Source organism: Macaca thibetana, chromosome 4, assembly GCF_024542745.1.
Source record: "Macaca thibetana thibetana isolate TM-01 chromosome 4, ASM2454274v1, whole genome shotgun sequence".
NCBI lineage: Eukaryota > Metazoa > Chordata > Mammalia > Primates > Cercopithecidae > Macaca > Macaca thibetana.
This window is the reverse complement of record NC_065581.1, coordinates 128,849,049-128,870,644: the sequence shown is the minus strand read 5'-3', so window position 1 is coordinate 128,870,644 and position 21,596 is coordinate 128,849,049. Positions and strand designations below refer to the sequence as shown.

The window sequence follows — 21,596 nt, the reverse complement described above, 5'->3', positions numbered from 1 at the left end:
GGTTACTTCTATGTCTTCTTTTGAGAAATGCTATTCAGATCATTTGCCCATTTTTAATTTGGATTCCTTCCTTTCTTCCTCCCCTCCCTCCCTCCCTCCCTCCCTCTCTCTTTCTCTCTATCTCTCTCTCTCTCTCTCTCTCTCTTCTTTCTTTCCTATTGAGTTCCTTACATATTCTGGTTGTTAATGCTTTGTCGAATAGTTTGCATATATTTTCTCCCACTCTATACACTGTTTCTTCTGTGTTTCCTTTGCTGTGCAGAAGGTTTTTGGCTTCATGTCATCCCATTTGTCTATTTTTGCTTTTGTTGTCTTTGCTTTTGAGGTCTTACCCCAAAACTCTTTGTTCAAACCAATGTCCTGAAGCATTTCCCCAATGCTTTCTTCTAGTAGTTTCATAGTTTCAGGTTACATTGTAGTCTTTAATCCATTTTGAGTTGATTTTTGTATATGGTGAGAGATAGGGATCTAGTATCATTTTTCTGCATATGGATTATCCAGTTTTCCCAGCAGCATTTATTGAAGAGACTATCCTTTCCCTACTGAATGTTCTTGGTACCTCTGTTGAAAATCAGTTGGCTGTAAAGACATGCATTTATTTCCGAGTTCTCTATTCTGTTCCATTGGTCTGTGTGTCTGTTTTTATGGCACTACTATGCTGTTTTGGTTACTATAGTTGTGTAATCAAAGCTTAATATCTTGAAGTCAGGTCGTTTGATGCCTCCAGCTTTGTTCTTTTTGCTCAGGATTGCTTTGACTATTTGGGGTCTTCTGTGGTTCCATATAAAGATTTTTTTTTTCCTGTTTTTGTGAAGAATGTCATTGGTATTTTGGTAGGAATTGCATTGAATCTGTAGATCACTTTGAGTATGGTCATTTTCACAATATTAATTGTTCCAGTTGATGAACATGAGATGTCTTGCACTTTTTTGTGATCTTTTCAATTTTTTTCATCAGTGTTTTCAGTTTTCCTTGTAGCAAACTTTTACCTCCTTGGTTACATTTACTCCTAAGTATTTTTTTTTTTTTTTTTGTAGCTACTGTAAATGGGACTGCTTTCTTGATTTCTTTTTCTAGTGATTTGTCACTGGGTTATAGAAACACTACTGATTTTTTATGTTAATTTTGTACCTTGCAATTTTACTGAATTAATTTATCCATACTTAGAGATTTTTGGTGAAGCTTTTAGGGGTTTTTATGTATAGGACCATGTTGTCTGCAAACAGGAACAATTTTACTTCCTCCTTTCCAATTTGGATGGTCTTTATTTCTTTCTCTTGCCTAATTGCTTTGGCTAGAATCTTTTTGTGTGTGTTCTCCATGGTGCCTTTCAGAACTTGAACATATCCAAGGGTCTTAATAATTATTTTATAATTCAGTAGGAACTACTTCCTGATTCATTCACCCGTAACTGTTTCGGTCTTTGGTAAATTGCTTAACCTCCCTATTCCTCAGTTTTGCCAGGTGAAGATGTGGGTAAAAAGAGGATCTTTCTCATAAATTCACTATAAGGATTAACAAAATAATTACACTTAATATGGTTAGAATACTTTCCTGCATGTAGTAAACGTTCAGTAAATATTAGCTATTATTGTTGCTTTTGTCATCATCATCATCGTAATTTCTTAGAAAATTAAAGGTAGTTCTTAAAGTTGTGCTATAAATCACAACAGGGCTAGACATTATTGCAACAATAATTAGTTTTACCCCAAATAATCTTTTAAAGGAAGAATATTTCTTTGTCTATCCAACTTTTATTGAATTCCAGTACTATTTTCTACCAGGAAGTGCAGATCCTAATGCAGTGCCTTCTTTAAACAGTCACACAGCAAACAGGCAAATTAAACAACACTTGCCTATTGCAGAGCATACTGGTGAGCGCAGGGTTATTGCTAAATATAGGTCATGCAACATTTCAAATGGAAGGATAACAAAGTATTTCGATATTTTAATAAAAATAAAAAGTTAATTTATTCTAAGAGATGTAATACTTTAATACCTGGTCCTTCCATAAAGAGTTCTTTTTTTAAAGGGGAAAAAACAAAGTTTAAAAAATAAGCTAGAAGGTGTAAAATCAAGTCTATTGGGGTTAAGACTTCTAGAATGGGTTAAAATATTCCCTATGGATAATGTTGAGGTTATGTATTTTCTCATCAAGAAACGAAAATTTTGAATACATGAGAACATCCTCAGCAACTGTTATTGACTGAATTATTCCCCCCACCACCTCCCCCGGCAAGTTCATATGCTGAAGCCCTAACCCCCAAGGTGAATGCATTTGAAAACAGGACCTTTAGGAGGTAATCAGGGTTAAATGAGGTCATAAAGATGGCACCCTAACCTAACAGATTCAGAGGAAATACCATTTGAGGATAACGTGGTCCATTGTAAGCCAGGAAGAGAGCCCTCACCAGAAGCTGAACTTGATCTTGGAGTGCCCAGCCTCCAGAGCTGTGAGAAAATGAATTTCTGTTGTTTAAGCTACCTAGTCTATGTTATTTTGTTGTGGCATCCCTAGTAGATGAATATAACTCATTCAGTATTAAAATCATTAACAATCACTTAATTTCATAAAGAGGCAGCTCTGTAAAAGAACAGTATGTCCAAAAACTGAACTGTGATTACTATTAACCTTTACTCTTCCGAAGTCACAATTTATCCCTGGCCTATGGGATCACATTATAAAATGAAATGAAAACCCACTGTAGCCCCTGAAATACTGGACACTAATGAGTCAGTCCCATCCCTGAGCTGCTGACACCAAGATATTTTAATGACACTGTAACAATATATCAGTACCATACAAAGGAGAAATCAATCTAGAGTCCATGTAGACTAGACTCCATGTAGAAATACATAGTGATTCTGTACGAAAAGGAATTAAAAATGAAAAACAGGGCAGTGTGGTGGATAGAGGACAGTTTCTGGCTTCATAGGAACTTGGACACACCCCAGTCTTGCCACTTACAAGCTATGTGCCACTGAACAAATAATGACTTTGGTGGCCTTGTTCCCTCAAGTTACTATGGCACCAACTTCCTGACAGGGCTGTTTTGTGGCTCACAGTAACATAAAAGCACTTAGCATAGTGCCATGTACATCGCAGGGATTCAATAAATGCAGATAATGATAGCCTTTACGATAATCAATAATTCCTGTCCTACTGCCACACAGAGTGATATGGTTTGGCTCTGTGTTCCCACCCAAATCTCATCTTGAATTGTACTCCCATAATTCCCACGTGTTGTGGGAGGGACCCTGTGGGACATAATTTGAATTGTGGGAGTAGTTTCCCCCATATTGTTTTTGTGGTAGTGAATAAGTCTCACGAAATCTGAAGGTTTTATCAGGAGTTTCCACTTTTGCATCTTCCTCATTTTCTCTTGCTGCCACCATGTAAGAAGTGCCTTTCAACTCCTGCCATGATTCTGAGGCCTCCCCAGCCATGTGGAACTTTAAGTCCAATTAAACCTCTTTTTCTTCCCAGTATCAGGTATGTCTTTACCAGCAGTGGGAAAACGGACTAATACATAGAGCATGCAACTAACAGGAAGAAACTCAGGTAGAACTGAACTCAGTGCACTCATGGGTTGTGCGTAACACTCCACATGCCCCTGTCATCACATTCAACAATCTAGAGTCCAGCCTGATACCTCTGAAGAGGCTTACTTCTGTATCAGGGGAGCACCTATTTCACTGCTGTATGAGAGAAAAGAAAAGGTGACATTCAGAGACTAGAGCAATATTATCACTTAACCTCCGAAACATACAGACCTGCTGTCTCAGTTTCATACTAAGATATGGAAGGATTATGGGTAACACTGGCTACCAGAATAGCCAGTAATATAATGAAGAGTCAGAAAATGAAAAGTGATGAGAACATCTGAGTTTGGGTCTTGAGTTTGCTACTAATTCTGTGTGATCTTGGGAAAATTAGCCAAATTCTCCTACTTCTACATTAGAAAGAGTATACAAAATGATCTCCAAGATCTCTTCCAATTAATTCCCATGACTTGATTTTTTTGTTTTTACCTTTGAGGACATGTGTGGGATTACAATTAGATTCCTTTTCTTTTTCTTTTTTTGTGAGACAGGGTCTTGCTCTGTAACTCAGGCTGAAGTACAATGGCATAGTAATGGCTCACTGCAGCCTTGACCTCCCAGTCTCAAGTGATCCTGCAGCCTCAGCTCCTGAGTAGCTGGGACTACAGGCATGCGCTACCATGTCTGGCTCGTTTTCTTTTATTCCTTGTAGAGACAGAGTCTTGCTGTGTTGTCAGGCTGGTCTCAAACTCCTGGGCTCAAGTGATCCTCCTGCCTTAGCCTCCCAAAGTGCTGGGATTATAGGCATGAGCCACTGTGCCTGGTCCAGTTTCGTTTTGTTTTGATTTTGAGTGTTAAAATTTTAACCTTTATGCTTTATCTCAATAACTGTTGTGATTACTTATATTCAAATAAAAGTCATTTTCATATTATATGCTGACTGAATATATGTGCTGAATAATAATTCTTTTTAAAAAGGAATCTAATGGCTTAACCTACGCTTATCAATTTTAGAAGGAAGTTGTAAAATAAAAAAACAACATCTAAAGATGGAAAGTACAAACATTTTATAGGTCTTAGAGCATTTTTGTAGGAAATACTAATTAGTTTTATTTAATAGTCAAGAAACAAGAATGAAAATGTAATCATTAATAGAGTGGAAAAGTTTACCACACCTTTCAAATTGTTAAAGATAATCATGGAATGAATGGTACTTACATCAAATCAACCCCTACCTCTATACTACCAGCCCTGCCCCTCCTATAAAAAGGTTTTTTTTTTTTTTTTTTTTTTTTTTTTTTGAGACGAGTCTCACTCTGTCACCCAGGCTGGAGTGCAGTGGCTCCATCTCAGCTCACTGCAAGCTCCGCCTCCCGGGTTCACGCCATTCTCCTGCCTCAGCCTCCCGAGTAGCTGGGACCACAGGCGCCTGCCACTATGCCCAGCTAATTTTTTGTACTTTTAGTAGAGACAGGGTCTGACTGTGTTAGCCAGGATGGTCTCGATCTCCTGACCTTGTGATCCGCCTGCCTCAGCCTCCCAAAGTGCTGTGATTACAGGTGTGAGCCTCCACGCCTAGCCAAAAGGTTTTTCTTTTTTTAAAAAAGGGGGAAAAAGACCGGGTGTGGTAGCTCACGCCTGTAATCCCAGCACTTTGGGAGGCCGAGGTGGGTGGATCATGAGGTCAGGAGATCAAAACCATCCTGGCTAATACGGTAAAACCCCGTCTCTACTAAAAATACAAAAAATTAGCCAGGTGTGGTGGTGGGCGCCTGTAGTCCCAACTACTAGGGAGGCTGAGGCTGGAGAATTGCTTGAACCTGGGAGGTGGAGGTTGCAGTGAGCCAAGATCATGCTACTGCACTCCAGCCTGGGCAGCCTGGGCAACAGAGCGAGACTGTCTCAAAAAAAAAAAAAAAAAAAAAAGAGGGGAAACAAAGTTTAAAAAAAAAAAGCTAGATGGACTAAAATCAAGCCTATTAAGACTTTCAGAATGTGTTAAAAACAAACACACCCAGCTATATTGTTTAAAAGAAACAAAACTAAAATAAAATGTCAAATAACACGCAAAAATAATGATCAAATGGCTATCCAGCAAATCAAAACACAAATGGGAACTGTGGGAATATTACTTCCAGAAAAAATAGAACTGAAGATCAAATGAGGAAAAAGACCCAAAGAAGTGAAACGATGCTTCCAAGATCATCACATGGTCTAAAAGAAACAGCTGGGATTTTCATTCAGCTCTGACTCTAAAACTTGTACTCAGTTACTCTACAATATTGCCTCTATATTCACTTCTGCATGCTTCAAATTTCCACCTGAATTTCTCGGTCAGATCCATCATATAATCTTATTTACTATCTGCACATTCTTCCCTGCTCCAAACTGGAACTTGCTCTGTCTTCTGTATTCTGACAGTAGATTCCTGAGACCAAATGGTCTACAAAGTTAGTCACTTCAAGTCTTCCACAATGTCTCCCTCATGGATGGTGCACCCTAACTCAACACATCCATATAATTGGCCCCATCAATTGTTACATCAGAATGATCTCTCAGCTCGGTACGGTAGCTCACCCCTGTAATCCTAGTACTTTGGGAGGCTAAGGTGGGAGGGCTGCTTGAGCTCAGGAGTTTGAGACTAGCATGGCAACATAGCAAGACCCCCATCTCCACAAAAAAGAAAAAAAATTATCTGGACTTGTTGGCACATGCCTGTAGTCCCAGGTACATGGGAGGTTGAGGCAGAAAGGTCCCTTCAGCCCAAGAGTTTGAGGCTGCAGTGAGCTATGATTGCACCACTGCACTCCATCCTGGATGACAGAATGAAACCCTGTCTCTAACGTGAAAAAAACAGAAAAACATAGAATGATCGCTTGAATCTGTTGTAGCCTCTCCAATCTTTTTACTACTACTTTAAACTCTCATTCCCTTCTCACTTCTCATTTTTAGTCTTCAACCACTTCAAATCCATTAGTCTCACGGATACCTTCCTCAAGAAACAGACCTGAAGTCATTGTCGTGCTTGAAAACGTGTTAGTTCTCCTACTGTTCCCTGTCCAACCCCTTGGATTGACCATAGGATCATGCACCTTCACACACACCTCCTTCCACCTGGCAAACTTTTGTCTTTCAAGTCCTAGCTCAGAAGCTCCTTCCTCTGAGGAGCCTTTCCTGATGACCACAGCACAGGAGCCCCAGCTGCTAGGTGGATTCAGACTCCCTCATAGCACTTACACTCCAGATGATAGCTACTCTGCTTTTATGTGTTCGTGAATTCTTCCCTATACCCACAATGTCTAGTTTAGCAGATGGTTAAAGTATGCTTGAATAAATGAATTAAAGAGTTAAAGGACAGAGTGATCTCCAAACACAGTGATTCACAATGGGCTTTGGTGATAACTCAAAGCCTTCTCAACTTGTCATTAAAAGCATTCAGTGGAGAGCTGCCTGATAAGAAGTGTGACCTTGGAGGATCCCCACAACACCGTGCTCCTGCACGGAGGGTCCTTCCCATTCTGCCCTGTCCCTGTACACAGTGGTGGGCTAACGGGATTGAGGTGCTAGAATAGTAGTTACACAGGTGGAGATTAAGAGCTTTTCTTATATGTAGGCTGAATGACTTTTGAGGTAAGAAAGGACTTACTATCTCAGGGTTAGACTTAAAGGAATGTTAGCCTTCACTAAAATAATGGACTTTTGCTAAATAGGGCAATGGTTGTCCTTGGAATCTTTCTGTTACTGTCTTAACCCTAAGTACTTTCACTCCTCAAAGAATGTTGCCATTCTTTTCACCTGGGGCTGTCCTACTTAGCCCCACCCTAATGGACGAGGAGGCACAGACGTACCCCACCTCTCTCTGCTACGCCTTAGGCTTCTCTAAGTCCAGGAATCTAAGTCAGTATTTGTGGAATCATATGACCTGCCATCCTCATCTTTATCACCATCATCATCATGGTGAGATGTCGTCAGCTCTTGCTTCATGCTGACGCAAGTGATTTATAGGTATTGTCTTTGCAGCCACTCTATGAGGCTGACACTGCTATTCAACTTATTTTATTATGAGAAGTCTGAGAGATACAGAGGAGCGAAGTAACCTGCCCGATGTCTCACAACAAATAAGTGATGGAGTTGGCATTCAAACTCTGGATTGTCTGACTCCAGAAGCAAACAATGAGCCATTATGCTAAAAGGCATGAATTGGAACACTTTCCAAAGACCACAGGTCCTTCTCTATACTAGCAAGAAAGAGCTGGGCATCCAAATGTGAAGGTCCTGATCTTCTGATGCCACTCTTAGCCTCTACCGTCATCTGTTTACAAGACCCCTTACTTTTCAGGTTTTAAGATCTTTTTATCTTCACTCTTAAAGGCAAAGTAATTTGGGGAGAAAAAAATAATGGCTGTTTTGTCATAATGACTCATTTTATGTTCAGGCTTCAGTTTCTGCTTACCTAATCCATGCATTAACCAGCATTTATTCTTTCCAGTCCTGAGCCTGACTCATGATACAGCTACTCTGGTATGTGCTAACATCCATATTCCTCTCACTAAGATGCATTTAGGTTCCTCAGCTGGTAATAACCTGCCTGACAGCCTCACGAGTTTTTGTACACTACATTCACTAAGTGACAATTTTAGGCGATGCAGATGCTGAGACTGGTGACAGATATGCCGAAGTTTATCCATTAGATATTTGGATTAGAAAGATTACTTCCCTAAAGCCTCCTCTGACCCCTTTTTTTCCTGGACAGTCTCTAAGGAGGAAAGTCCCTTGTTAAAACCAAAAACCATCTGAATCAAGTAATGTGAAGAATGAAATCAGGGGGAGTTTCACTCCCAACTCTAACCAAGAGTACAGCATTATTATTTACTAATTATTACTAACTTGTTATCAGCATTTTTGGGATGAACATTCTAAACCAGGTTGAAATAACCATTTATCTCTTGACCACACTCTTATTAGTACTGCCGTCACTCACTGAGTTGACAACACACTGAGACGAGAGAGGGAAAAAAAGAAGCACAGCAAGAAAGCTATGATTAGGAGGCAAAAGAAGCCCGATGAATTTATCTAGAAAAAAAAAAAAAAAGCCCCTCACACGTAATTTAACCAAAGTTTGTTCAAAGGTTAAAACTCTTTTTATATTGTCTTATTCTTTCTAAAATATTGCATTATGATATATCTTAGCTTTGAACTTAGCTACAAAACCCAATATAAATGAAATTGTAGATTTGTAAGCTGACATTTTTCTTCAAGAGCTATGTCAGTCCAACATACATTCTCTGTCATGATTTTGTAGAATCTCTGAAAGTACCAATTAGGAATTTGACTCTATTCATCTAAAAATTTTGGTTTCAGAAAAAGACTAAATAATTACATGTTTACTGAGTGCCTAACATGTTCCAAGACACTTAAACAAAACTTAAGCACAATCAATGCTCCAAACTTACTTGTTATTATCTTGAAAAAGGGAAGCTCTGTGTCCCCCCAAGCGTAGAGTAGTTTGTCTGCTACACAGTTCTTAAATATTCTCTTGAACTTTCTTGTCGACATATTGTAGAACTATTAGTTTTATAATATATGAAGATGAAAATTTAAGGCAAATCATAATAGATTATCCGCAGATAATAGGATAGATCCATAGGAAAATTTAAGGACTATGCTAAGATTATCTCTGTATTCTTGTTCACCTGAGAAAATGATTACTAATAAGAATTTAACATCTGTTTGACTGAACTATCGTAAGGGCAGGTATTACATGATAATTTAGTAATGTTTTAACTGATTTGCAATACCTCCTGCATTAATCTCCACTTAACATTAAACAAACAATTGTTGGACACTGACTATGTGCCAAGCTGTTCTAGATACTAAGCTACAGAAATGAAAAAAAAAAGACACAAATCCTTTCCCTTCCAGAGCTTATGTTCCGGGGGTGCTGACAGATAATCAACAAATAAGTAAAATATCCACATGTTTAGATGTTGACAGAACTAGGGAGAAAAATAAAGAAGGTTTGGTTGGAGGGAGCTGAAAATTTGAGTAACATGGTAGGAGAAGACTTCACTGAGAAGGTGGCATTTAATGAAATTTGTAGGAGGAGAGGGAATGAACTATGTGGATTTCTCAGGAAAAACACTCCAGGTGGAGTGCATTTGGCTGTTGTGTTTAAGACAGCAAGAAGCCAGCATGGCTGGAGGAGAGAGGGCAAAGGAGAGGACGTTAGCAGGTAGCAGGGCTGAGCCATGGTAAGGGTTCTGACTTCTACTATACGTGAGATGGAAAGAGTTGGAAGGTCTGGAGCAGAGTCAGGCCTGGCAGGCCATATTGCAACTGGGTCACTCTGGCTGCTGTGTTAACAGACTCTGTGGGAGGAGGAGGAAATGAGGACACCGGTTGGAAGCCTATCGCAGAATCCACGTGAAAGATCTAGCTGTCTTGGGCCAAGGTGGCAGCAGTGGTGGTTGTGAGAAGTAGTTACGTTCTGGGTATGTTCTGAGGGTACAGCAAAGAGTATTTGCTGATGGATTGGTTATGGGATGTGTGGGAAATTTCAGCTAAGATGCTAGGTAATCTTGTTTGATTTTCTATTATCTTACTCCTTGCTTGGAATATAAATTCCAGGAGGTTAGAAAATTTATTCTTTTCACTTCAATACTCCAGAATCCCCAGTTCAATACTATCTACGCATTAAATATTACTGAATTAACACATAAAATCACACAAAGGGAGGGGGGATTAGTTTTATTTTAAGCTCTCTGAATAAAAAATTTATATTGTTGCATAAATTCTATATACTCTGGTTCTAGTAATGGTTTCTGAAGAGAAATCGGTAACCAGGATCGTTCTAAGTTCATAAAGACAGAATTACTCTTAATGGACTCAAATGATAGTAACTGATCAATGCCATAAAGTTTTCTCAAAGCAGATCTCAGAATCTGCTCCAACACTTACATTTTAACCTCTGTTGAATGGGAGTCAACATAGCACCTATGCATCTTATGAATACCTCTATAAGGAAGGAGAATAACTCTTTCTCCATGACAACTGGATACCTGTCCAGCTCCTGAAACTTCTGAAAACTCCATCACCCATAAATAAAGCACAAGGATCTCTCTCTACTTAACAGCATCACCACTAGTGGAGGAATTTTAACATGGACTGTGGTGATCCTGTACATACTAAAATCATGCTTAAAAAGCTAACAGGGGCTGGGTGTGGTGGCTCACGTCTGTAATCCCAGGACTGTGGGAGGTCAAGGCGGGCAAATCCCTTGAGGCCAGGAAAATCAGACCAGCCTGACCAATGTGGCAAAATCCCATCTCTACTAAAAATACAAAAATTAGCTGGGCGTGGTAGCACATGACTGTAATCCCAGCTACTTGGGAGGCTGAGGCATGAGAATTGCTTGAACCTGGAAGATGGAAGTTGCAGTGAGCCGAGATCACGCCACTGCACTCCTGGCTAGGTGACGGAGCAAGACTGTATCAAGAAACAAACAAACAACAACAACAACAAAAAAGGGTAATAGGGCAGAAAAACAAAAGGGTCCTATTAACTATTCCATTTTTCTGAGATCCTCTCCATTACTTCCTTTGGCTAACTCATCAAAATGTATTCTAAAAATACAGCAAGTGACATTCTATTAAATAACTTACATTGCCAATTATGGCAGACTCACACAATAAAAAGCACAACCACTGTGCTAATTTGTTACTAAATGGGATTATACAGAGTGGAGTGTTTAGAACACTGCCTGGCCCATAGTTAGTGCTCAATAAATACTGTTTATCATTATTGCGATTATTTCACTGAAGATTATAGAGTAAGGAAAATCGGCAAATATTTATTATGTGTTTGTTTTACACTTAGCACTGTGCCATGTGTTGGGATACAAAGAATTAGAGACCACAGTCATATTCTTTGGAAGCTTAAAATACATACAACCAGAGATAGAAAATCTAAATAGATAAAAATTCAGTAGTGTATAAAACAGCAGTAGAATGTGAACTAAAATGTGATAGTTATACAAGATATAGTATATAGTGAAAGGATGATACATTTCCAAAAGGAGATTTCCTAGGAAGCCCTTAAAAGAGAAGGACTGGCACTAATTGTGACACAGTGCTAGGAGTATAAAGAACAACAGGGCAGTAAATGTATTAGCCCGAACTAGGATAACGGCAGAGGCAGCTGATATAATGGCATAGACTCTTATCTGAAATAAGAGTCTGCTAGATTTCTGACTAGATGGATTCAGGGTTAGAGTATGTCAACTTCTACCTACCTACTAGGCTAGTTAATAGTAGATAGTTGAAGCTCCAGTTAGAGAACTAGGCTGAGTCCAGACTGACCACTGGGTGGCTACAAGTGGCCCAATATGCCAGGATGGAGACTAGTCAGTGGACAGTATTGGGCCAGTCAAGGAAGAGAGAATGTTTTATTCTGCAAAAGATCTAATAGCTAAGCTGCTAGCAGAAAGAACCTAGGGTCTCTAGCAGAAGCATCAAAAATGACTGAAATAATGTCTTGGGGCCAAAAAAAAAAAAAAAAAAAAAATTGGTGCAATTAATTGGGACACAGAAATTACCAGGATGAGTCAGTTTTGGAATGAAAGAAAATGAACAATTTAGTTGTACAGAAGTAGAGTTTCGAGAAACAGGCAGGCATCTACTGCCTTACGAGTAGCTGGAAATGTGGAATCCATATTTAAAGAGGAGAGTGAACCTGTGAGAACAAATGAGATTCACCACCCCACCCTTGGAAAACACAAAATTAAATCTTAGACAAGAGATAGTGAAAAAGATGCAGAAGTCAAGAGACAGAATTTGAGGGGATAGAATCAGATGGAATAGGGTGGTTAGAGACTTTTCCATGAAGAAAAATAAAGCTTTCAGAGTACAAGTGCCCAACGAAACTGACAGAATAATCTCATACATGAAGAATTATGCCTGATTTTGTGAAAAATTGAAGGATAATGCAGAAAGAGCAGGCCACATGACATAATCCTACTATAAAAGCATCAAGGCATGACTCAGAGATTTAACCCACAGAAAATTATTAATAGGTCCTTTCTGTTTGCAAAATAGTACAAACATGCCATACCACCAATAACAAAATAATCAGACCTTTATTCTCCCTCTCTCTACTTTGCTTTTTAAAATATGTGGATTAAAACAATCTCTAATGATTTCAGTGTTAACTTCAACCTACATCCAACAGTAAATAACCAATCTCACTGGCTATTCATTTTAACTGTGCTTTGCCAGCATTTGTGGAATGGTGTCCAATTTTTTTAACTTGAAAACTTAAAAGTTTGAAAGTCAGTAAGAGTTGACATTACCAACTGTTTTTTTTTTTTTTAATTAAGCACAGTTCAAAGATTTCCTTAATATTAAGTGGCAGCTTTTAAACTTTTTTTCTTTAAAAAAAAATTTCCACTGCTGTCATAGCTTCTGTTAAAGCACAGTTTATAGATAGTTGATCAGGTGTGCCCGTTGATATTTTTTTGGTACTGAAGTTGTTTTTTTTACAGTATTAAAACTTTTTTTATTTGAATAAGTGGGGAGAAGAGAAATATATTTCAGCACTTAGATATACAAATTATTTCCAAAACAGTTTAACACTCAACTAGTCGGTTCTATCAAAATCAGTTTTCCCTGGAACAAGCATTGTTCCCAGCTACAAGCGATCCTCATTTCGCGTGGTACTGTGGGACCATAAAACGGCCCTGAAATCTTAATAATCAATGGGGAAAATGATTGCTCCATGACCTTTAAGATTCTGTTAAAATATTAAAAATTCTTAAGATCAGTTATAAATGTAGGTAAAAAATGCAAAAATGTTTAAAAATATTTAGTACACTGTAATTTAAAACATTAGAAATAGAACTAAAGTGGTTTATTTCATTGTAAAAACGAAGTAGTTTGAATAGGGCTTGCCTTTTTTTCTGGCAAGTAACTTATGATACTGAGGGAGCATCTTTTATGTTCACGGCAATCATACTTCTTTTAAGTTTGGGTCAGCTTCCACCCTTTTATTGCTTGTGCTTTCAGTGTTGTGATATATTTCTATATTCACATTAAATATCCTTTAATGTAAAGTTTTGTTTTTTTTTTTTTAACCATCACTTCCTCTGGGACACATTTGTCTTTATTGCAACCACGTTTCTTATTTGTGTTGATAAGTTTGCCTTCATTAAGCTCCTATGAATGCACAGCAGAAAGAACAATATTCCCATGGTCAGTGACTTCTACAAATTCATTTATGTTTGATTAAAATTTCACTTCCAGTGTTATCATTTTTCATTGCTTTGCTGCACTTTCATCTTTGTTGGCCAGTTCTTTTGAGTGTTCACTTCTATAAAATGTCAAGTGGATGACAAAGAGACAGCATAACTACGTGCTCTGCTGTAAGTGAACTGAATAACAGATACACAGGGACAAACCACTGGAAGAATCTGAAAGTAGTCAACATGACTGGTCATTAATCATGAAGTATATCTGTTATTTACATAGCGATTTGTAGACTGAAGAACTAGCAGAGAAGTTTGTACTTCATGTAATTACTCAGAGTTATACTGTGCTAACTAAAATTTTAACCTAGATTTTAACAACAGTTTCCTTACCAGTTTCCTTTCCTTCCTGTTAAGGAAACTGGTGTTTAAACTAAATCTGGGTCACTGAAATTTGTGCCCAAGGGAAACATGCAAATAGAGGACTGCCTACACCCTACTTGTTTATATTGATCCAGACAGGCTTAATAGGCTGAAAAATAGCCTATCTGAATTTATATCAAATAGTGAATCTTAAAGCACCCAAGATGAAAAATTAGGGTACACTGAGGTGGTTTTAAAATCTTTGTCATATGACAATCAAGCTTAAAATGTATCTTAGAGTAACAGAATTTTAGAAATAATGACCTTTAAAGGCCCCATAGTTTGGTACCACAGATTATCCAGCATGTTTATTATGAATTATTTCTCCTCCTTCAATTTCAATTTGCTCATACAGCCACTTGCGGTAACAGCGGCATTCAGCTCCACACTTGGTAGAACCACAGGCAGGACAAGCATAGAAACATCCTAAGCAATCTTCATCGAGGCAGTCACAGAGGTCCATCCCACTAAAAATCAGGAGACCTTGGCTATCACAGACCTTACTCTTTGCTGTTATCACTTGTCTGTCTGAACTAGCGGTTGCATTTTTTGTAAGCCTTCTTTTTTCTCTTTTACCAGTTTCTGGAGCAAATCCAGTTTGCCTCCCTGGATTTGTAAATTGTAGTGACCTCAAAGCTTTAGCAGTTCTTCCATCTGACTCAGGTTTCCTTTTCTGGCGGTCTTCAGTATCAACATCCACACTTCCATTGATTATCTGTGTGCATTTTGGACAAAGCTTCCAACCAGGTACAAGCTGTCTTCTGAATTTTGCACTCAGAAAAGTGGCATCATCTAAGTCAATTATGTGCAAATTTTTTTTGGCTAATTTTTTGTGTATGTTAAATGGGTCATAACATGACTTCTGTAAATCCTCAAATCTGTCAATGTAAATTTTTACATGATGAAAGCAAATTGCATTGTTCCCAGAAAGTGTCATTCCAGTTCTAAGTTGAAGTAAAAGCATATCATTTGATGACAATTCTTGCAAAGTCTTAAAACCTGTGTGACGAGTATAGTAGGTTTTATGGCATTCATTTGTAGTACGAAGCTGGACTTCAACTGAACATGGATCCATCATTCTTGATTCTAGCAAATTTTCCCTGTTTTATTTTGTCTAGAGATCTAGGTCATGGGCTGATCACCCAAAGTCCTATAATAGACATTTAATAATCAAACACAAGCATTCCCTGGAAAGTCAGAACTTCACGAGAACACCTTAGCTTTAGTTCTCCTCCGCCCAGCTTCGGGCAGGATCCACGTCCACACAGGACACACTCGACCGCCCGCTTCCCAGCCAGTCCCCACGCTACCACTGGTACTGAAGATTTTTTAGAAATCACCCTCACGTACTCTAAGGCACAGCTGAAATTAGATTTTTAAATGGCTCTTTTACAAATGTATATAATATATGCATGTATATTTGCATATATGCTCATTTCTGTATTTATGAAGATTGAAGGCAGCCTCTCAAGACTTAGTTCCAACTATGATGGTTAAAATGGAAAAAAAAAATAGGCAAAAAGGCACTGCTCTAAAATGTAAAGAAAATAAAATTAATGCAAAGAAAAAAATTAGAATGGATATATTTTCCTTAAAATTATGACTCTGACAATTGAAAAAATAAATGAGATCGAATTTTTAAAAATTATGATATTTAACATGGCAGGGGTAAGAATAAAGAGAAAAATGCCAGGTGTGGTGACGTGAGTCTGCAGTGCCAGCTACTAAAGAGGCTGAGGATCATTGGAGCCAAGGAGGTCGAGGCTGTAGTGCACTGTGATCACACCTGTGAACAGCTATTGCACTCCAGCCAGGGCAACATAACAAGATCCCATTTCAAAGAGAGAGAGAGAGAAGACAGAAACTATGTATATCACATATTGGCTCACCAAAAAAGTTAAGCTGTAATAGAATAATACAATCATCTAAATATAATATAATATAATATATATATAACATATAACCATATAATAATCTGAAAAGCATGTTGGGTCTCTCAGCAAATGCCTTTTTCCCACCTGTTCTTGGATATTGTTCTATAATGCCTGCTTTTCTATCCCTTTGAATGGCTCCTTTCATCCTTTAGTTGGGAACTTGGGTGGCACCTCGCAGAGCCAGGCTGGGGTAGGCACTTCTACAGGCTCTCAGTGCCCCTGGCGCATACCCATTCACAGTGGATGCACTGCGCTGTGATGTTAATAGTTGCTATTTGTTCATCTGCCTTCCACTAGACTACACCTAGCTCTAGAGGGTTGGGTGTCAACCTTTATTCATCTTTTTGTCATCTTTTAAATACAATATATGGCACATACAGTGTTTGAATATATAAACTAATGAGTCATGTCCTGTGTTATCAATATGAATTGAAATATAGCATTACATCTTAAGAGAAAATCTAGTCACTCAATATACAAAGGTAGGCAACTTTTAGGGAGAACTGCAAGCTCAAAGCTATAAGTCTTACACCTCTATAGTATAAGTCATTTTTGTTTCACCAGTAGCATATTCATGCTTTCCACAAAAAACTAATGCTTGGTTTTGTAAGATAAAGAAACCCAAATGGAAAGGTGTGAGTTAAGTATGGAAAAGCTAATTCACAATGTGATTTAAATCATAAAGGAATGATCTCCTGACCTATGGAACTCCTTCTATTCAAGCAGATATGAATCCACACTATAACTAAAGAGATCTCAAAGTGTGAGACCTGATGGGATGGAGGGGGAAAAGGACACACGCATGGATTTGAAAACAGAGTGTAAATAGCAGCCACCCTAAAACAGTAGTCAGTTTCTTATTTTTACTCATCTTCTAGTTTCAGCAGCTCTGCCTTCATCCTCTCCCAGTTCTGGTTTGCTTGTCAAAGCAACCTTACTGGAGAGCAATGGGCATATTCACAGGAGGAAGAGCCCTGGTGACCACAGACAGCCTGCTCCCCAAGAACCTACCTGCCTGCAGGGAACCTGTCAGGCCAGGGAGGAAATTCTAGGCACAGAAAAACAGCAGAGTATGTTCACTTCCAGTAAGCCACTGAAATCTGTGCCTAAAAAACCTCAGAAGCAAAATAAATGACCTCATATGGCCATTATGGCAAGGGACAGAAACAAGTCTGAGTTGAAAGAATGTAAACAATAGCAAAAGACTTTTGAAAACCAACTTCCAGTACATTTCACAAATTTGGGCTTTGGAATAAGAATAATAAAGGGATGAGATACAGGGGCTGAGTCCCCAGTTGAAACATTAACTCTTACAAAACGCAGTACAACTTTAAGAAGTTACAGGTCATCTGCTGGGAAAAATTTGATACCCTGTCAGTCTAGTTTTAGAATACCCAGGCACTCTGTACACACACATACTGACCAGGCATTTAATCTTTTCAAGGTACATCGTTCACGTAATTTCAAGAGAGCAACCTGTTTTAGCAAGTTTACATAAATGGACATCAAAGTAAAGGAGGGGTTGGCACCTGCTTCCTTGCCCAGTATTCTAGAAGACAATGACTGTACAATATCTAAGTGCTCTAGTCTCAGCTTCCTGCAAAGATAGTCCTGTGATCCAGGTTCCAGTGATTATATGACAAATATTGCAGTTGCTAACCTTTCACAAGGTCCTTAGGTAATAAGAGAAAAATAAGACACCTCAGCACATGCTTTCCTGGCAGCAGCCTGGTAGCATCTGTCTGTAAGTTCAATGGCAGCATAATTTTAACAGAGAAGGCAGTTAAGTGCCCTGGCAGTGTATAATCTCATAACTTTTCATGTAAAAAAGAACCATATGTTTACTGTCCTTGCATTTTCTCGGTAGTAAAATGTAAGCTGTACTATCACTCCACTCGTATATACTTTTCCTCCAGTGCCACATTAAACTGTGATTGATTGCAAAAAAAAAAAAAAAAAAAAAAAAAAAAAAAATTACCTGAATCCTCAGGCTAGCATTTATTGTTACTTAAAACTTAGCCCTATGTTTATATTGTATCATCAAATCCTAAATTCTGCTTCATAATCCACCTGCAAAATTCATAAAGGTATGCAAGAGACCGTGGTATTATAGTGACATCCATTCAAATCCGGGCCATGGACACAGGGCCTGGGGTACCTAGCTGTTTCTCCCGTTCCTCACGTCGCTCCCGGGCCAGCCGCTGCCGGTCATCAACACGTAACACAGGTGGAGGGTCTGAAAACGAGATTAAAAAAACATGAGATGAAGAGTGGATTAAAAAAAACGAAAAAGAAAAAATACACATTGATAAATATTCAGTAAATTTGAAGAATAAAATATTGCTACACTTTACAACAATAAGTACATGTGACTAGAGTTACAATGATCCACTCAGTTATTACAAGTTTTCTAAGGACTTCCAAGCATTTTTCCTCTATTTGAAAACATCATGTAAATCATGACATAACTATAGCCTTTTGGCTATTTTCATCAAACAATATAAATGATGTTTTGTGTTCCTAAGCTACCAAACTTCTATTATTTTTACGCTTTAAAAAGTCTGTTCCTTAACGACCAACAGAATCCTTAAGTGGCTTTATATTGAACAAATGTTTGCCAGTTAGAGGTGAAGTGCTCGAGTCCAACAGACATGCATTCAGTTTCTGCCCCGTCACTCGCCAGCCAAGGTACTTACCTACCTCTCTAAGTCTCAAGCTATGAGGTGTACTTTGATTTATTACCTGTAAAATGAGGATCCAATAGAGCCTATTTTGCATTATTATAGTGACTGTTAGTGGAGTGTGTAGTGTGTATGTCCCAGTAAAAAACTGAACATCTACTATGTGCTCCAGGCACTGTTCTGTATACTGAAAAGACAGCAGTCACCAAAAGAGACAAAAACCTGAGACTTGGTGGGATTTATATTCTACTTGGGAAAAAATCTGACAAAGAAGATAAATAAGTACTATACATAGAATGAAAAAGGAGAAAAATACAGAGAATATTAGACTGAGATAAACGTTAAGGAGACAATAAAGAGATGAAGGGGATTATGACATGTCAGGAAAAGGATGTTTAATTTTTCAGATGGAGCCCAAGGAAGGCCTTACTGTGATAATGATGTTCTATAGAAAGTAAGTGCAAAGGCCCTGAGGTTGCAAGTACCTAATGTGTTCCAGAAACAACCGGGCGATCTGAGGGACTGGAACAGAGTGAGATGAGTAAGTGACGGGGCTTATGGTTAAGGTGAGGACTTTGCATTATACTCTGAGTGAGACATGGGTGGAGAAGAGGGGTTCTGCAGCAGAGGGCTACGTTTACAGGCTCACTCTGCTGCCATATAAAAACAAAATAATAAAAATGATCATCATGATACTCATGCTTAAAATTAGGTTTATTTTTCTCTTTACTAAGTTGACATTAGAATTGACGTTGACAGGCTGTGCGCGGTGGCTCACGCCTGTAATCCTAGCACTTTGGGAGGCCGAGTGGGTGGATTGCCTGAGCTCAGGAGTTCAAGACCAGCCTGGGCAACATGGTGAAACCCTGTCTCTACTACAAAATACAAAAAATTAACCAGGTGTGGCAGCGTGCACCTATAGTCCCGACCATTCAGGAGGCTGAGGCAGGAGAATGAGAATGGCTTGAACTTGGGAGGCGGAAGTTACTGGGAACCGAGATTGCGCCATTGCACTCCAGCCTGGGCAACAGAGCAAGACTCCGTCTCCAAAAAGAGAAAAAAGAATTGACGTTGACATTTTTAGAATCTCATGTTAAAAATGGGAATCTACTATAATAATAGAGACAAACTGAGTGCAGTGGCTCACACCTGTAATCCCAGCACTTCGGGAGGCCGAGGCGGGTGGATCACCTGAGGTTAGGAGTTCAAGACCAGCCTGGCCAACATGGCAAAACCCCATCTCTACTAAAAAATACAAAAATTAGCTGGGCATGGTGGCACATGCCTGTAGTCCCAGCTACTCAGGAGGCTGAGGCAGGAAAATCACTTGAACCTGGGAGACAGACGTTGCGTTGAGTTGAAATCACATGTCACTATGCTCCAGTCTGGGAGACAGAGTGAGATACCATCTCAGAAAAAAAAAAAAAAAAAAGTTACAGTAGAGACAAATAGTAGTGCTTTGGCAACAAACTTAAAGGTCTGCATCCCCAATGTCTTTTTTTGTTTTTTCCTTTTGAGACAGTCTCGTGTAGTCCAGGCAGGACTGCTGTGGCACAAATCATGGCTCACTGCAGCCTTGACCTCCTGGGTTCAAGTGAATCCTCCCACCTCAGTCTCCTGAGTAGCTGAGACCACAGGTGTGCACCACCACACCTGGCTAATTTTTGTATTTTTTGTAGAGATGGGATTTTGCCATGTTGCTGAGGCTGCCAAATGTCTCTTGAACTTTACAGAATTTGTACATTTAAAGAAAATAAAACCAGTAAAGACATCCCTTAGGAGCCTGCATAAACCAGGCAGTGTGGATGAGGAACAAGACTAGTGGATGGTTTTTAAAAATTGGTTAAATGGACGCCCTCAATAGCCCACTATGATATTTTTCAGATTTCCTAATCATTTATGTACTTCTACATATTTTTTATTTGGGAAAATATGGCTCCTGGCCCTGAAGGTTTAATTTGGAAAAAAGAAAATGGAGGTGGACATGAAGACCCTCTCAGGCAATTTATTAAGGGCTATCCACAGGAAGTTTTTGCTGTCATTTGTTTTTCTGAAAGAAAATGGTGGCCATAGTAAAATGGTATTTTAAAGAAAGAACTCGGGATAAAAGTCAAGATGAAGTTAAAAGAAAGACCTTTAACAATTACTTATCACTTTAATACTCCTTAAATAATATGAGGTTTACCCACTCATGAAAACTTTTTTTTTTTTTAAACAGGATCTTGCTCTGTCACCCAGGCTGGAGTGCAGTGGTACGATCATGGCTCACTGCAGCCTCAATCTCCCTGGCTCAAGTCATCCTCTTACCTCAGCCTCCCAAGTAGCTGGGACTACAGGTGTGCACAACCACAATCAGCTAATTTTTTTTTTTTTTTTTTTTTTTGAGACGGAGTTTCCTCACTCTTCCTCCCCAGGCTGGAGTGCAATGGCACGATCTCAGCTCACTGCAACCTCTGCCTCCCGGGTTTAAGCTATTCTTCTGCCTCCGCCTCCCAAGTAGCTGGGACTACAGAGGTGCGCCACCACGCCCAGCTAACTTTTGTTTCCTCGCTCTTGCTGCCCAGGCTGGGGGTGGGATCTCGGCTCACTGCAACCTCTGCCTCCTGGGTTTAAGCGATTCTCCTGCCTCCGCCTCCCAAGTAGCTGAGATTACAGGCATATGCCACCAGGCCCAGCTATTGTATTTTTAGTAGAGATAGGGTTTAACCATGTTGGTCAGGCTGGTCTCAAACTCCTGACCTCTGATGATCCACCAGCCTCCCAAAGTGCTGGGATTGC

At 39.1% G+C, this 21,596-nt stretch overlaps 2 protein-coding genes across 13 annotated transcripts in view; both read right to left on the bottom strand.

Annotated features, from left to right (window-relative positions):
- Nucleotides 1-21,596, bottom strand: part of MAP7 (microtubule associated protein 7) — a 210,319-nt gene that overhangs the window by 52,648 nt on the left and 136,075 nt on the right. For all 12 annotated transcript variants that reach the window (XM_050787941.1, XM_050787942.1, XM_050787948.1 and 9 more), the window contains exon 3: nucleotides 18,296-18,373. In XM_050787941.1, coding sequence (XP_050643898.1) covers nucleotides 18,296-18,373 — 78 coding nt within the window. The remainder of the gene's footprint in view (nucleotides 1-18,295; nucleotides 18,374-21,596) is intronic.
- LOC126952858 (ARL14 effector protein-like) lies at nucleotides 716-16,116 on the bottom strand. Its single transcript, XM_050787970.1, has one exon. It carries the CDS (start codon nucleotides 15,279-15,281, stop codon nucleotides 14,499-14,501), a length of 783 nt encoding a protein of 260 aa, XP_050643927.1. The 5' UTR covers nucleotides 15,282-16,116; the 3' UTR covers nucleotides 716-14,498.

Excerpts from the sequence above, each read along its gene's own strand:
- LOC126952858 (XM_050787970.1), bottom strand. The coding sequence starts at position 15,281 with ATGATGGATCCATGTTCAGTTGAAGTCCAGCTTCGTACTACAAATGAA.